This window comes from Chamaea fasciata, unplaced genomic scaffold (assembly GCF_029207755.1).
Source record: "Chamaea fasciata isolate MVZ Bird 193981 ecotype frontalis unplaced genomic scaffold, bChaFas1.0.hap1 SCAF_10, whole genome shotgun sequence".
In the NCBI taxonomy this organism is placed as follows: Eukaryota; Metazoa; Chordata; class Aves; order Passeriformes; family Sylviidae; genus Chamaea; species Chamaea fasciata.
In genome coordinates, this window is record NW_027094095.1 from 23,444,474 (window position 1) to 23,462,032 (window position 17,559).

Genomic DNA, 17,559 nt, shown 5'->3' on the forward strand with positions numbered 1-17,559 from the left:
CCCGGGACGGGCTGGAAGTGTGCACAGACCTGCTGGTGGTGGTGGCGGCGGTGGCTGCAGTGTTTGAAGCTACTGTTGCTATGCTGGACGTCGCGCTGGGCAGGGAGGGCCGCACCCCCAGCCCTGGACATTCCCACTGCTTACCACGGGCACTGGGATGGGGAAAAAAATGTTGCCGAGCCACCTGGGCGATCCACAGAAACCAAGATGAGGGAGGCCCCGCTGCCCTGTGTCCCTCCGAGGTTAGAGAGTGCTCGCTGACAGCCGTGCTGGCCCTGGGGCTGTCCAGGAGTGCCCCTCACCCACCTTGCAGCAGCTCCCACTTCGATGCTCCTTAGCAGACTTTAAGCTAAGGGGGAACCTCCACACAGAGGTGAAACAGCTCCTTCTGCCCTTTCTTGCCACAGGTGTTCAGGCCCTGCCCTTGTTCCCAACAAAGCTCCCTGCATTCCATCCTTGTACCCACCTCAGTTCCGCTTGCAAAGTCCCTCCAAGCTTTTCCCCTCCCCTCACTGCCAGCGGTACGGGTCACAGAGTCACGATTTGCTCAGGAAAAGCTGCCATTTGATGGATGGGGACTTGCCCCACCATGCTCACCCAGGGGCTGCCACTGCCACTTCCAAAGTTTCATTGATGTTTAAACCCTGCACAGCACACAGGAGGGTCGGGGCACATCTGGTATGAAGCACAAGGAGCTCCTGGGGTCGTGCAGTCCCAGGGCAGGCCAGTCCCACTCCAGAGTGCTGAGCAAGCAAATTCCCCCATTCCAAGTGGCTGTTAGCATGGATCTGAGGTGAAGGGGTTTTTAAATTTACCCCACTTGTTGAGATCAGTGCACACAGCTCTGCATAACTTGGTTTAAATGGATGTAGGAAGTCAGACTTCTTAAAAATGGATAGGTTCTTCCAGACAAAAGCAGCGTTTGAATATTCAAAAGGAACAAGATGATTTGTGTGAAGTCATACAGGAACCCCAGCACATCCCAAAGCACTTCCCCAGGCAGCCTCAGCCCCTGGACCCTGGTTTCCAGAGCACAGGGATGAAGAAATGCCACACTGCCCCTCTCCTCTGGGGCTCACCACAGAGCCAACAGGAGCTGGAGGCACAGGTAGCAGTTACACCTGATAATGCTGCGCATGCGCCCTCGAGTCCAGATGCAAAGATTCAGGGCTAAACATTTTAATTTTCTTACACCTCAGTCCTCTCTGCCTGGCCGAGAGCGGATTAAAAACACACAGGCACAACCTTGGGACAAACGCCCTCAGGTCAGCAAGACCAGGTTTTGTAGGACTCTGTCCACCCCCCCTGCAAACAGTGCACAACCCCAGAGCACTTTACAATCCAAAACCTTTGTGCACAAGCTGAACTTACACCAGACACTAAAATATCTTAGGCCACAACTGAGTTGTTTGTAAAATTCTTTTAATCTAATAGAAATGTTTTCATGAATTTTTAAAAAAGATTTCAATGAAAACAGCTTTGGATTCAGACATTCCCTTGCCACGTTGTGAACATAAACAGCAGCATTGCACTAGGAACAAGTGACACCGACCGGTCGAGCTTCACCATTTTGTATGAAGCGGAAAAAAAAGCAAACTGCTTTAGTAGAAGATAATTTTGAATTATTTTCTTTAAAAAAAATCCCCAAACATGGACTGTCATCTCAGCATTGTTCTCCCTCTCCCTTCTTAAAGGAAGAGTTCAGCTCCTGCAGTCTGAGCACTACAGCAATGTTTGCCAAGTGGAAAAATAGAGCGGGAGAAGAAACTGTTTATCCCCAGTGCTACTGAACCCCCAAAGTTGCAGGTCCCTTAGAGGAAAGCTCTCCTTACATAAGAAAGACAATTAGAATTGGCAAACTGATGCAAAATATTTATTCCAAGTTAGTTATTTTTGATGCAGTAGTTTTTCCCCCTCATACAGACTCAATGTGATAGTCACTTTTTAAAATCTGTAAATAATGTTATCAAAATAATCTTAATCTTTGAAATCTCACAAAAAATTTATATTTTACAATCCACCCTGAATATCAAGGCTGCAAGAAGAACACAAACAATTCCTATATCCAAATATTTTACAGCTGTACCCAAAAAAAAAAAGAAAACCACAAACGCCTGGTTAAGTGATGAAGCTCCCCGAGCCGCCAAAAAAAATAAAATAAAATAAAATATTCATGTTATTAGCATTAATTTAACATAATTAGAACTTCAAAAGCCATTTTGTCATCGACAATGATTGTTTTAGCACACCGTTACCGCGCGCTGGGCAATGCGGCGGCACTGTTAGAAGCTTGTTGTTGCAGAGATCAGTCAGCCACTTGTGTCCTGCTCACACGACTGAACTTGTGCACTGCCCCACAAGGGATTTTTTTTTGTCAAAATTTGCTAGCTGCACAAACTTCTAGTAAGCATTAGGGCAAAACCAAAAGAAAAAGCTAAAGAAGCCAATTTCTCTCTTCTTTGGGATACAATTATTTCCCTTGTGCATGAAGTATCAACAACAAAAGAAAAAACTGAACAGACTGGAGACAGAATAAACTCTGTTTAGTTTATACAACCCCAAACACATGTTGAACTATGAACTGAGTTTATTGGGTTGGTTTTATTTATTTTAATTTTACTGTGCCCAGTTTCAGGCATCGTCATCTGACGTTTCGCTGCTACTTGTTTCTGTGTCTGAGTCCTCAATCTTTGTCTTAAAAGTGCTTCCCCAGTGGAACAACAGGCTGGAGCCGCGGCCCTGAAGAAATCCATTCTTCCCAAATCCGTTTCTTCTTCGCTGTAGGAATGAAAGTAAGTTTTAAAAGGAGCAAAAGTGTGGAGAGTAACTGTCACCAATCCTCTGTGGACAATGAATGCCACATTTAACTGCGTATACACACATGGATAATGCAGATCATCCAATCTATTACAGTCTCACTTAAATGCTTGGTCCTTTTGAACACCATTAAGAGCAAGCCCTTGAGAAAGGAGAGAGAGAAGAGCAGTCACAAGTAGCAAGAGCTGTAAACATACCTGCTCTGATTTAATCTGGAACTCTTTGAGCTCATCCTCCGTGAGGGGAAGGTAGTTTTCATCATTTTCAGGATATTCCTGCCATCCCATTTCTTTCAATAACCTGATTGTGGAAAAAATAAAAGGGGCATGGGAACTAAAGCAAGGAACAATGGCAAAGGAAGGAACACTTTGTCCATGAAAAATAAGGTTGTGTAGTAAATCACTCCAAATTCACCAGAGAATCTTCTCTATCACAGACCACTTCAACAATCCGTTATGTTTACCCACCATTTTTCAATGTCTTTTACAAATATTTAACCATCAGCAGTCCTGTACAATGGGTACATAACCAGCCTGGTGGAAGGCAGGGATTTGAAATTCTAACTCAAGGACACTGAAGGAGGACATGAGGCAACCAAACCAGTATCACAACTCAGAATCTCCTAAACCTTACTATCTGCTTGCACCAGATACTCACACTGCTCATTCAGTGATGTGAGATACAGCCTGAGATACCAGGTAAATATTTTCTTAACTCCCTTCCATTTTTACAACATGTAAAGCAGCACTGGAGTATTCTGAGTGCAAACAAAATGCGGCGTGTCTCTTCAAACCATACATTTAGGACACCTGCTTGCAAATGAACCAGAATCACCCTGGGTTCATGCTGACTCCCAGTGTGGGCAGATAAATATCTCTAGGCAGCATTAACACATGGGGATGTGGCATTAAAGAAGCACTGGAATTTAATTACAGACCTTGGTAAAACCTTGGCTCACCTGTCATTGGTGTCTTGTTTTACTTTCAATAAGGCCCCACCCAGACCAGCACTAGTCACAGATTCCACACACCACCTTCTCCGTACACACACAGCTACTGCCACTTCCCAGAAATTGAGTTTTCTTCAAAATTGTTTCCTTGTCCTCACACAACCCAAGGATTTACCCTCCTTTACTCCAGACATTTTATTCTCCCATTTCCTCACCTGTGTTCTGCTTCCAATGAATGGGAGAGGTTCTCCCCCTCCTCTGGCAAAGGGAGAGAAAGGCCATTCTGATGGCAATTCTCTTCCCAGTTTTCCTTTGGTTCTGGTGTGCTGTTGCTCTCCATCTAAAGAAAAATAAAACCATCAAAGTGTGCTTGCACAGACTGTGCCAAAAGCTTCTGCCTTTGAAAGTTCAGCCAAGCCTTTCACCTTGAGCCAGTGTTTTTTACAGAAACTGCAGCAACATGTACCTGGCTGTGACAGGACAACACAGGACAAAGGACATTTGGTGGCCTGTGCTGCTGTGCCAAGGGAGCGAATGCTGGCATTCCAAAGCCATCACCAGCAGCTCACAGTGACAGCAAGAAAACTATGAGAATTAAATGCTCCTAAAGACACACTTTACATACACATTAAGGCACACATCTATGCATTTGGGGGTCTGGTCTGAGCCTCTGAGGCTTGAGCCATATTCCTGCACCTTTCACAAGCACAAAATTCTACTTTCTGTGAATGCAGTTTGACAGGGAAGTTGGAAAGCAACTTAAGATATTAAAATATGATACTGTTCCTCTCCTCAGAGAATCCTTGCAAAAAATCTAGATTACCGTCAACATCTGTGACCTTCCCTTCCACCTCATTTATTCTTATCCACTTGCATTTCATTGTGCTACACATCTCCCTCCATCAGTGCTGTGCACTATTTCCATTGGCATGTGTGTCAGACCAGTGGGAGTCATTCCCTTCCCCTTCCAGAGCCTGAATTACATACACTACTCAGGGCTTTTTCAGCCCCAACTCCTTCAATAATAATGATCATATACACAGCAAGGACAGTGAACTTACATCATCCAGCTTGTCACATTCCCTGTTTTCTGTTATCTCCCCATTTCTATCATCCTTCAGCGCCTTCAGGAATTCGCTCTTTTTATCAGTGGTCCGGCGCATCAGCTTTGTCAGGCGCGAGGAGCAGATCTCGATGGGAGGGGTGGTGCTGGAAGGACTCTGCACAGGGAGGGAGAACACAGAAATCAAACTGCACTGCTGCCAACCTGGTGCCTCTGTGCTGTGCCTACACCTTTCAAACACTCATCAGTTCTTTGGGTGGCTCTTAACCCCTCAAAAAACCCCAACCTAATGTCAAATTCCCATCAAAATACTAATGGGTGTTGCACATTCCCTTCTCCCATCTATTATTATCAAATCAATTCCTTTTCTTCCCCTAGGAGTAAATTCACATGGCCATGAATATGTTTATTTTGTTCCTTTGTAATGTAACTCTCTCAAGCAAGCTGGTGCCTACAACAGGAGAGTCAGGGCAAAAAATTTCATGCAGGATTCCTGCCCCACAAAAACTAGCAAATTAAGCAAATCAGACCCAGTTCAAATTTGTGTTTTAAGTCTTGACAGACTCCACCCTGAAATTAAGCTATGGGGAAGTAATCTCCTTTCAGGGAGTGGTCACATCCTTAACTAACCACAACCGGGCACAGAACTGGCAGCCACAGCCTTGGAATCCTCCCCTGGAGAGAATGCTGCCAACTGCTGGCTCTGTACACGCAGCCCAGATGGTTCAGTGTGGAGCCAGACACGGACAGCCCTGGAGCCTGTGGGAAATCTGCTCACCTCAAGGCATGAACTCAAGGAAACCTCCTGTGCTGTTCCACAATGTTTAACTTTCTTAGTAATCTGGAATCTGTGAACCAGGCCCACTGGCAGTACCTTGCCATGATCCTGCAACAGGAGCACTGCTAACCAAGGTGAGCCTTCAATTTTATCTGTTCCATGTTTTGACTGGGCGCATAAAAGGAATCTAAGAACATGTTATGGGAAAGTTCCCAGTATCTTAGCCTCCTGCTGGAGTTCATGTCTGGCTACTCTAAAACAATGAGGTATTTAATCATTATTATGGATAACTGACACCAGAATCTTGCAATGCAAAACTACTCTTTTTCTTCACGTACATGCTTTGATTTTTAAAAAAATCAATATTAAACCAGTAAAATTTCCTGAAGTTTGTAGGGGTTTTCTCCCCACGCACTTTTTTAAGTTGCAGGGAAAGGTTGTAAATTCAAGCTCTTCAAAATGAATCTCCTGTGCCAGAATTTTTATCACACTCAGTGCTCTGAGCAAAGATCAAGGGTACTAGACCAAAAACAAGGCAGCAACTGCTGCTTATATTTCTAATGGCTGTTGCTTGTGAAACACTGGTGTGAAATAATGCCTGCAAGGAAATAAGCACAGCCTGGAAGTAATTTCTCAGGCAGACCTTTCAGATTTTGCCTAATTCAACACAGTAAGAAACAAATCAGCAGTTGTAACAGACCGAACGAGTGACTGCAACTATCAGGATAAAAAGCCAACACAAGAGTGAAATTAAGCTCTCAATGTAACTATTAGTTTGACTGCAGTGACAGAAGGTAACAATGAACAAAGGAGACTAAAATTACATGTCTTCTGGTAATCTGAAATACTCATCTTGAACTCTTTGCTAGTGGCTGTTTTGATCTCTAATAAGCTACTGAGGTACTAAAACTTGATTTCTACACATCAGAGGAAAACAATTATCTCTAAAGTTTAGAAACAACAGATCTCTGAAAAGGAATTAATTTCACCTCAATTCTGGTCTTATGCATAATTTCCTGTAGAAGGGTTATGTTTTACAAAACATTCTTCTTTAGCACTAAAATAGTAAACTGATATCTCTTCTAAAGTAAGCTTAGCCCTTTGACTGAAACATCAGGCATCTCTGTCTTTTGGTGTTGCCTTTTTTTGGGGTGTTTGAGTTTTTATGAATGAAAGAACACTATGCAACACCTCAGATTTGTTCTGATGTCTGTCTATGTAACATGGATGGCTACTCTTACAGAAAAGTAATCCTGAATTAATTTTAAGAACTCAGGCTATATTGCAGCTTGGTTGTCTTAAGACTGGCTTATGAGGATAGGGCCAGTGCTAGCTGGCACCCTTTTAGTTTTCAACACGCTGTGGTCTCTTATGAATAAAGGTGCTGTTTCTACCACTTCTGCAAGAAGTGCATCAGCCCCCTTTCAGAAACAAAAAGCCAGAGACTATGTGTAGCAGTCCTGGAGAACCAGGACTGCAGTACTATCTGCTGGCCACAGACCTGTGTTTTCATACTGTAAATCTCCAACAGATTCAAAGAAAAATGTATTACAAGTGTCCAGTTTAGTTGGAAGGAATTTTTAAGCCCTTTATGTTTAGCTCTCAGGTTGGTACCCAACATCTTCTCTGAATGGACTTTCACAGAAGACCTTTTTGGGGACAGGTGAAGGAAACACTTGCATTACTCCTGTATGATACAAAGTGAATGCCTCTCTCCTGTCTGCTGAGGTGAAAGCCGGTCTACGTTTACGTATTTACACTGTCCATACTGTGCTGTGCATTGCACAAAATGAAGGCTGTCAGCAGCACAAAGAACTTTGTCTAAAGAGAGAAAAGCAAGGTAAGGGAAAGGAACAGAGTGTAAGATCTATTTGTCAAAGTAATAGGAGCCTGTTTATTAAGTATTGCCTTTAATGACTGCTTGTACACTCAGCTGTGGCTAAGGCAGAAAAGTGCAGGCTGCTGCAAGTAAAGTCTGCAAAGCAGAGAATCATAAAGATGACAAGGCCTTATTTTAGAAGTAATGTCTATAAGGGCACAAGACACGTGCACAACTAGAAAAATCCCCCAATTCTACAGTTAAAACAAGCTAATTTCCGATGTTGTGAATCATCATTTACAGAATCACAAAAGCATTAAGGTTGGAAAAGACTTCCAAGATCATCAAGTAGAACCTGTAAAGAGCAGCTGCACTGGCCAGGAATTTATCACAGTCTGTTCTATTTTTGTTCTTTTTTTCTTGTGCTTTGTCACAGTTATTGCTGAAATATTAAGAGATTTATATTTCAAGGTTCTCTCTACACTTCAGACCTAAACTAGGGGCAAGCCAGTTTCCATCTCAGCAGATTACCTCCTTCCAGTGCCAAAATTAAAAACAGATACTGTAGTTCAAAAGTCATATGTACACATGTTAAACTCCTTCAACCCCCTCAGAACTGAGTGCTTGTGCTGTTGTTCTAGAGAAAGGAAATCAGGCAGATCACCTTCCTTCCCCTTCCTTTCCTATACTGAGAAACATCATGGGAATCAATTTGCCTACCTATTCACATTAGTTCTTGATATCTGCACTCCCATAACACCAAGCTGACGTATGTCTTGTTACACAACACCATTTAAAGCATTAGTATTTCTTTTTTTTTACTGGAAGGAAATTCTAATACAGTTGAACAAACACCAATGGCTTTATAGCCAGACAAACCCCATTTTTATTTTTTTTAGTGTATCGTTGATGTGGCAGAATGTGCTAAGAATGTACAAGTGAGTCATCCTTCCCAGGTGTAAAGGTAGGTACCACATGCAGAGAAGCTTTATACTGTTTATGCTCCAGTAGGTGATAGTGATAAAAGCTCCCAGCCTATCCCTAAGCCCAACCCTTACCTCTTTGGGAGAGGTGAGGACTGAGCCACTTGCCAGTACCGCTGGTTTGGTTACAGACACTGGACTGGTAAAGGCAGAGTCACGGGTGGAGGACAGCGAGCCTGGTTTATGTTCACTTCTGTTGGCTTTCCATGGGCTTGGCTGTATTGGAGAGAACACAAAATACAGGGCAGTAAATGGTAAGGCATGAGAAGGGGTTGCTTGCAAGGATTGAAATAAATAAGCAACATTATGGTGGCTGTTGTATGGATTTTCTTCTTCCAAGAACGGCCTCAACAGATTTATTTCAACACTCATTGCTTGTCCCCCTGGCATCTTCTGTTTTCCCCAGATCACACACAGTTCTGGTTCACGGGCACCCTCCTTCAGTAAAACACCATTAAGAGCTCACAGAGAAAATCCAGCACTGCCCTTCATGAATTGGAATCACCACTGTGTAATGCAATTCATCTTACAGCTACCCATAGACGAGAAATTAAAAAAAAACCCTCCCATTTAAAATGACATTTCTTAGGGGAACACTGCATGCCACAAAGAAAGGCTTCCAATCACTTGACAGGAAGTTTCCCTGTGTGAGGAAGATGATCATCATGCAATAGTTTTGTTTAGAGTGAGAATGAAATTTATTTATTTTCTCGGGCTCTGAAAGTGTCCATCATTGCACCAATTTAGCAACAATAACAAGAAAAAGAAGCAAAAGCAGCCAGTTTATTACAGTGCAGGATCACCTGTTGTTTTGCCCTGGCTACTCTCTGCAGTATCCCCCATTGGCCATTTTGCTGAAGAGCAAAGACTTCAAGATAAGTTTTTGTTACTTGGAATGTTGCTCTTGAAGCTCTCTTATCAGTCAGGGACAAGCATGGTGAAGTGAGAGTCTTTACAAAAACAATCCTAAGAAGAAACTTGTACCAAGTAGTATTAGCAAGACACCGTCAGAACATTGAAACATACACGTTCCTTTGACCCACTGGACTTCTGAAGCCAGCTTCAAGTCGCTCGTAAAGTAATTCATGCACAAATGGGATTCAGCTAAATTTGAGATGCAACAGAACTTGTAATCTGCCAGCAATGAGAACAGAGGCACTATTTCAATATGTTGTCACTGTCTACTGGGTTTTTCTATGAATTAAAAAAAAATACATTGCATGAGGAGGCCACCAGCTTTACTCTTCCACTCTAACTTAAAAATGAGCATCTCACACTATGAAATAGATTCTATGGCATTCACAGCGCACATTAAAAATATCCCCTTTGGAACCTCAGAAATATCCTGATCTGCACAATATTTATTGCCTGTACTAAAATTAGGGTGCAGTATGACTCTGACAAGAAGTTTCTCTCCGCAGCTCCAGGGTTGCATTGCTCCATTCCCAGCTCTCAGCTGCCTAGTGCTGTTATCCAGGCTTCCACAAAGGGGCAGCTTGCAGCTCCGCAGATCCAAAGACAGACCCCCATTGCTTTCCCTGGGTGGCTGAGTGTGACCTTCATGGATTGCTTGACTGTGAGCTATTGGCCATCTCGATTAGCCAGAAAGAACACGCTTGTTTCACTGCCACCAGTTCTCTTCCTTTCTGAACTACTTGGTACAACTTAACAAAACCATTTTTCATTCGGTTTTCATGTGACAGCTTTCCAATACTGCTGACTTTGTGGAAAGGAATGTTTTGACTCCTTTACTTCTTTATGCACTGCAATTCCTGGGTAACTTTCTAGAAGCCTTCAGGCTAAGGCATCCTACTACAGCTGCTTTAAGGTTGTGACTTTAAAAAGGCAACAATGCACACGGCTTTTCTGGCTAAGGATATGCTGATACCCCACCTTTTGGTTTTGCTAATGGTCACCATTCATTAACAAAGCACTGTTGATGACATCAGCAGATAATTCTTCCCACTGTAATCCCCACCACCAACGAATATCACACTGCCCCAGTAATCACAGCACCACATCAGTGCATAAACATTTAGAAATTAGCAGCTAAATCACTAAGTACATATTTATAGCCTGCTTAATGTGACTGATCTCTTGAGCTACACATCAAAAATTAGTACCGTTTCCACTAGCCAAAGAACATTTCCTTTGTTATCAATACTGCAGTATTTCAGGTATAAATCCAGGTGTAATCCAGGCCTACTGGATGCAGTGAAGGAAAAACTTAATTAAAAGGAACTTAGGCAGGTACCACTACATATTGCCATAATCTTTGATATGAATACAGATAAGCAATCTGGAATGCAAATGAACTATGTAACATGTAAAGCAAGCTAAAAAAAAAGTCCTACCACTATTTTTGATGGATACTGAACCTTCTGATCATGGTCAATTTTATTCCAACTGTGAGGACTGAATAATGTATTCTTTTTATCTGAAGAATCAAAACCTACATAGTCTAATTTCAGAACATGGTAAGGAAAAGCTTCAAGAGCAGCTCTCCTTGAGTGAATTAATGAAAAACCTCTGTCCATGGGCTTCAGAAGCAGCAACAACAAAAGCAACAGTTATTGCACAGAATGCTGCAAGGAGCAACTTGCTGTGCAATTACTGTTGTGCTTGTTGTAGCTGCTTCTAAAGCTGCTACATTAGCTAAGCAGATTTTTAAGCCCAAATTCTGCACTGTCAAGCAACAGGTATATCATGACCAGCAGTAATAACACATATTCCCGTAACTTTCAGAAGTGCATTTTCGTATCTCAATCTCTACATTGGTACAGCATTCACACCTCAGAAATGATCTTTGCATACAATAGCCAATAACACAGATAAGCTGTATGTATTGTGGTTCATGAATTTTCTGTTTACTTTGAAGCCAGAGACAAACTAAGTCTGGTCAGAAATGTATCTCTGGCATTTTGTTTAAAAGACACAAAACATCCAGACTAAACCCAGGTCAGACTGTATATACCCATGTATCAATCGAACTGTAAAAGCATAAATAAAAGCCACAGAAGGCTCCCTACCCATTAGAAGCTGCATTTTGTTTACCTATTCTAAACAAGAACATATATAGACTGAAAACTGTGTGTGGAATGAAAAACTCCTTATAACTAACCTTTCTAATGGGCCAATTTATCTCATTTACCAAGAAGTAGATCAGCTGTCAAATTAAGTGCTTAGACAAGATTATTTGACAATCATTTTAACCACTACAATTTTTTTCTGTAGCTGGCAGAATTTAACCTGAATTAACAAAAAATTACAAAAGGGAAAGAAGCTCTAAACTTGCTTCCTTACAAAAAGAAGCTGTGAATCTCTTGTTTTGCTTTTAACTTTGAAGTAAGAGTTATCTACTGTAATTATTGGGAAGATTCTGCTGGGACATCTCAGCCAGCATTAGTAATTAATACATTTTAGAACTCAAAGTATTTGGACATCTATTTAAAGAATAACCTAACTTTTTTTTTTTTTTTTTTTTTAGCTTTTTTAATACTTTTACTATGAATTCTTCAAAATTTCTAAGGCATCTATACACATTGGTTCTCCAGAAAAATGGCCAAGATTAAGCCTAGAACTAAGGAAAAAAAATTACTAGGTCTTTTTTAGCACTACTGTATTTCCTTCAGTAAAGAGAACTACAGCACAAACCCCATGGCTTTTCCAGATTGTTTTTAAGGCTCAACTAAATTACACCTGAATTGCAGGATGTTACAATCTAATCTGATCTTAGCCTCAATTGTTCTGGACACATCAAAGTATTGTAACCCAATAAAGATTTTTCAAGGTAGTCATGTGAGCAGTTCAAGCACATAGCAGCACACATTCCACCTCTCCAGCAGTGCTCATTTTGTCCTGCTAAGATAAGGATTTGTCTAATGCATGAGGTCACACCCATTCAAACAGACCGCAGTGTAGTCAGAGGTTACTTCTCTCTATGGACAAACCCAAAAGGCATTTTAACAGAGAACAACTTCAGTAGTAAATAGACCTCTACTGTAAAAGCCACTGCCCAGAAACCACTGGATTCCAACTCCTGCTGCTTGTTGGGGGATTGATTCCTTTGATCTGCAGTTCACTAATTTGGTTGGAACCCCCTGTACCTTGGAAGGTGGAGCCGCAGGTTTAGGAACCAGATTTTTGTAGACACTTGGGACAATGGTGGTGGCTTTGTTGCCATTTGCCAGGTGAGAAACAGGTGATGTAAATGCAGCTGAGAAGGCGGCAGAAGGATCCTCTTTTGAAACCTTTTTGATGACCAGCATCTTGGTAGGTTGCTTGGCACTAGGGGGGTTTTCTGTAAAAACAAAACAAGAGATTCTGAAATACAGATGTTCAGTTTCAGAACAGCCTCAGTACACTGTTGCAGTTCCTCCCTCTCCATCTTAGATACTGCACATCTGATTCTGAGACCATCAGCTGCTCTTTTGTTTCAGCTCTGAGAGAAGATACTGGATGTGGATATCTAAATACAATCTTTTCTAATTTAAACATAACAGCTCCATTGATGCTGAAAGGGAAAAACCTACAGTGGCATCAGTTAACAGCCTTGCACCATTCTGCAGAAATTAGAACAGGTATGGGCATTTTTTGAGGAACCATGGATCAGCTTTGTTAGTTCACTAACACAGCAAAAATATTCACATACCTGATACCTCAAAAGACACAATGCTTTTTACAGACAAGCACAGTTAATGTTTCTTAGGCCAAATAAGCACATTTCCAGGAGCATAACAATTTTAAAAATACTAATAGTATAAAAGAAAAAAGTCCCATAAATGTTGTCAATAGGCTTGGGGCAGAACATCAGCTCCTTGACAAACATGCAAAAAGAATACAACCCAACAGTATTGCAAGAAGTGTTTTTGAGTTTCTTTTGTGTTTGTACTATTTACAGTATCTAACCCAACTAATCCAACTAGATATTAACAAATCTGTGTTTAATTTTTAGAACTGGTATCTTGTTTCACTTTTTTAAAGGCAGAGATTCACAGAATACTTCAGGATCAAGAGCAAGGCTGTTCTGAGCTTAAAAAAATCAAATAAACTCAAACCACAGAACTATGACAGCTTTGCTGTATTTCCACTATGAAGATCCCAAGTCAGAAACTAATGTCTAGTCCACTCCAATCTGCTCTGCCCTTCAAGTGATGTCTGCGTGAAATTGTAACTGCAGCATGACAGGAAGAGAACAGAACAGTGACATTACTGCCACTGGCTGTTTTTTTATGACAAGACAAGCACAGTTTCAAACAGACAAAAAGGCCAAGAGATTAGGGAAGACTGTGGGAGGAAAACAACAAAGGACAGAAAGCAGCAAATTGTCTGCTTCACTTAGATCTTTAAAATATTTTTGAGTGAAAACCCCAGCATTTAAACACCAGTTACAACTTTCTGCTCCATCATCAGCATTGTACAGTCAGTGACCTTTACCTACCCCATACTCCAGAAGGTGTCCCTAAAGGTTTGTTCTGGTTGTTTTGTCTTCCAGCTTCTGGATTCAAAGACGGCTGTAAAAAGACAATGTAAATGAATATACTGTTATATCGCATATAACAAAAATATAATCAGTATTAACATTTTACCAGAGTATGGGTAGATTTCTCTGAACAGCACCTGAAGTGGAAAAGAGTGCTTTGCCACAAGACATCTAAAAATCGACTTTGCCTTCTCCCTGGTTTCTGCTGTATTTCCAATGGAACTATCAGAGGATTCAGGATAACTCCTCTAGTCTTCTACCATAATTAAGTAGATTCTACCAAGCAGTACAGGCAAAAAAAAATAGGTATTTGATCAGCAGCTCAAAAAATAAAACAGAATCCACATCATCAGTATATGAAGAATCTATCCTCATTTCATAATTTTTTAAATAAAATAATTATGCATGAGCCAATTAAAAAACCCCCAATACTAGATTCATAATGTAAAGGAATATATTTACTGACAAAAAAGCGTTACATTTAAATTTGTATCAGACCTCAGAATCCACTTTTTAGGACAAGAGTGCACATAGACTCAGTGCTCTCTGCAGACTTACACAGGATTCAGTTTCAGAGTTCAACTGGGTGGAACAACTAGACAAGTCCAAGCTCAAAGCAGAGTGAAGAAAATCTAAGCATTCCATGACAAGTGTTCCTGATTAGCTATTCCTCTTCCCCTGTCCCAAATAACCTCAGTTCAAAATACAGCCATCTTTTTCCTCTTTTTAATGAATTCCTCCTATGTCAGTTACTGTGGTGACAGCATAACTCACTAATAGTGAGCATCTGAAATAGTAGGTATTTCTGCTCTATAAGAGTAAGGAAAAATGTCACACCACAGCATAAATTCCCACCTCAGTCTCCAGAAACTCCTCTGTTTAAGGGCTTCAGTTTATAGCTAGAAGTCAGTTTTACAGCAGGGGTGCTCACACTTAGACTAACAGCCTGCTTTGCAGACCTTTCAGGAACTAAGTGTTGTCAGCCATGCAGGCCTAACAGCTACACACTGAAGCACAGCCGACATCACTTTCACCGCTATGAAAAAGACAGTACAGGAGTTACTAAACAGAGCTTGCTGCTAACCAGAGTGTGTGTGGTATTATCATCTCAAAAATGAGGGAAGTAATTAGAGAAGAAACAGCCATGTACTTGGGGAAGGCACTCATCAAGGCACTGAAGAAGAGAATGAAGTACGTGGAAGAAAGATTTAGACTAAGATAGACAACAAGAGATTGCGCAGTTGCAATCATTGCAATATTTCTAGATTTCGACAGACTTCTGACAGTCAAAAAAACAGGCTTATAGAGAGCCTGAATTACAGTATTCTTGAGAAATCAGGTAGTAGAAATCCACATAAGCTTTATCCTCACTCTCCAGCTGTTAACCACCCTGTGATGCAGACTCCTACTCCTAGTAGCAGCAGCTGAACAAGAGCATGCAATCACTTCCCAGGTCCTTCACTGAAAAAACCCCAGCACTTAAATCAAACTGCCTCCTGTGGCAATTTAAGTGTAGGCTCTGGATTTTGGCCTGAAGCAGCCGTGGGTATTCATGTATTTCACTTTGACTCGTAAATTCCTCAGCAGAAGCCATCAAACTGCCACAACAATTCTGGCTCTGAACAGTCTTCCAGAGACAAATGCTGAATAGAACAGCAAAAACCTCATCATGATGATGATACGTGCAAGTGTGCACAGTATCACCAGAACCTCTCATTACAGGAGGCAGCAAAAGCTTTAGCACTGAAGATGAAGACAGAGGAATTGCATTAGGGGAAAGGACAGAGTTACCAGAATGTTACAGAGGATATTCTCCTCGTTACACTGGTCAAGAAGAGCCTAGAGACAGTAAGAAATAAATGCAGAAAGGAAATCATATGGTCTGATAATACAACACTCTTCAGGGGTCAGAAGAAATAGAATTAAATTGACAAGAGAAAACAGAAAAGGTGCACATCTCTCAAAGCATTAGCATTAAAGAGGGAACATAGTAAGGATGAAAGGTGTAAGTCCAAACACTGTTTGATAAAGTTTGAAAGACTATAGATATTCCAGTAAAAATAAGAGCCAGGATGTAAGAGACTGTCATACTGATAATACCATGTGAATCAAAATGCTGAATAAGAAGAAAGTTGGTGAACTGGAGATGTTGATGGAAGAAATGGCTCAAGAAACCCTGATCCACATATTAACAGAGAGAGAGAAAGGAAAACATCTTGATAATACTGTTCCAGATGATTCAAGGCAGATGGTGGCAAAGGTCTGAGCATGTCATGAACAAGCTTGGAAAGGTTATCACAAACACCAACATGTATTAGAGTGAAGGAGACAGGAAGACTGAAGCAGGCAGACTGAAGGTAAGCTGAACAGATGTATTTCTAGGAGCAAAAAAAAAGGCTTTGTAAGCAAAGTCACAAAGTCAATACAACTACTCTTCCTCTGTCACCTTATAGGTTTTGCTGAAGATCTGGCTCGAATGTTACAATGCCTTCCATTCACAATAACCACTAGGCAAAACATATGAGCCAAACCCCATAATCCAACAAGTCTTCAAGTCCTGACGGCTCTGGGTACCAATCAGCATCCTATCAGTGCTGGAATAATTTTGTTGTATTTGTTGTGTCTCAAACATTGATTGGAATGAAACTCCAGATCCTCACCACCTATCAATGCTAATACAAACAAGAGCTGAAAAGCCGTTTCTCACACCTTCCACTTCTAGTGAGAAGCTACACACTTACAAAGTCTTCCTCCTCAAACTGCAAATGCTCTTTGTCTTCCTTCTTCTCTTCCCTGGATTCAACAGGCAGCTTTTCTTGAAAGGCGGAACTTTTCCGAGAATGGAAGTTGCCATTCCAGTGGCGATGAACTCCAGTTCCTCCTCCTCCACGCTGGCTCCCACCATCATGGCCCCGTGAGGGACCATGCCAGCCAGGCTGACTGCCAGAAAGCCCAACATGAGCTCCTTTAGAAACACCAGAATCTACAGAATCATGGCGGAGAAGGGACGGCTGATGCCAGCAGTCTAAACAAAAGGAGATAAGGATGCAAATAAAAACATCAACAAAGTACGCAGAATACTGGAAATATCAGGCTGTTTTTCTCATTGTTCAGCCAGTGTTCACTAAGTAACTGCTGAGCTGAACTTCCTAAATACTGCATGATTATACCGGAAAACAAATCAAGCTACACAATGCACATACAGCTACCATGAAAACCTCTTAAGGCCTGAGCACATTGCCCAGGAGAAGAGAGTAGACAACTTCCTCATAGGATGTTTTGAAAAGGTACAGTTTGGGAAAATGTTTCAGTTTTGCTGAATTCTTCATTCTGTAGAATATTTCAAAACGTTTGCTCTCAGGCTGCACTCTGATCCTGCTTACTCACCTCCCGCAGTTCGGAGGGGCCCATTATTGAAAAATCCATCGGAAGAGTTGTGTCTCCTGCGGCTCACGCCAAAGCGGCCCTCTCCCCGTGGAAGATGCTCTCCATGTTTCTCAAAAGTGGCTGCAGGGGACTGCAGAAAGTAAAAAGTCATGTAATGAAGCACTCATTTGGACTCTCCAGGAGCCTGTCAGCCCAGCAGTGACATCTGGCTAATTGAAAAAACCACCAACCCCCACATTCTTGTATGAGTTTTCAATACAGCATCCACAACTGCATTGATT

At 41.6% G+C, this 17,559-nt stretch overlaps 1 protein-coding gene across 1 annotated transcript in view; it reads right to left on the bottom strand.

The window, feature by feature from the left end:
- Positions 1–1,857: 1,857 nt before the first annotated feature.
- GPBP1L1 (GC-rich promoter binding protein 1 like 1) overlaps positions 1,858–17,559 on the bottom strand; it is a 32,089-nt gene continuing 16,387 nt past the window's right edge. The window contains exons 4-12 of the mRNA XM_066192738.1: positions 17,279–17,408; positions 16,633–16,916; positions 13,850–13,922; positions 12,516–12,709; positions 8,485–8,625; positions 4,828–4,986; positions 3,982–4,106; positions 3,015–3,117; positions 1,858–2,778 (exon numbers count right to left, since the gene is read on the bottom strand). Coding sequence (XP_066048835.1) covers positions 2,632–2,778; positions 3,015–3,117; positions 3,982–4,106; positions 4,828–4,986; positions 8,485–8,625; positions 12,516–12,709; positions 13,850–13,922; positions 16,633–16,916; positions 17,279–17,408 — 1,356 coding nt within the window. The 3' untranslated portion in view covers positions 1,858–2,631. The remainder of the gene's footprint in view (positions 2,779–3,014; positions 3,118–3,981; positions 4,107–4,827; positions 4,987–8,484; positions 8,626–12,515; positions 12,710–13,849; positions 13,923–16,632; positions 16,917–17,278; positions 17,409–17,559) is intronic.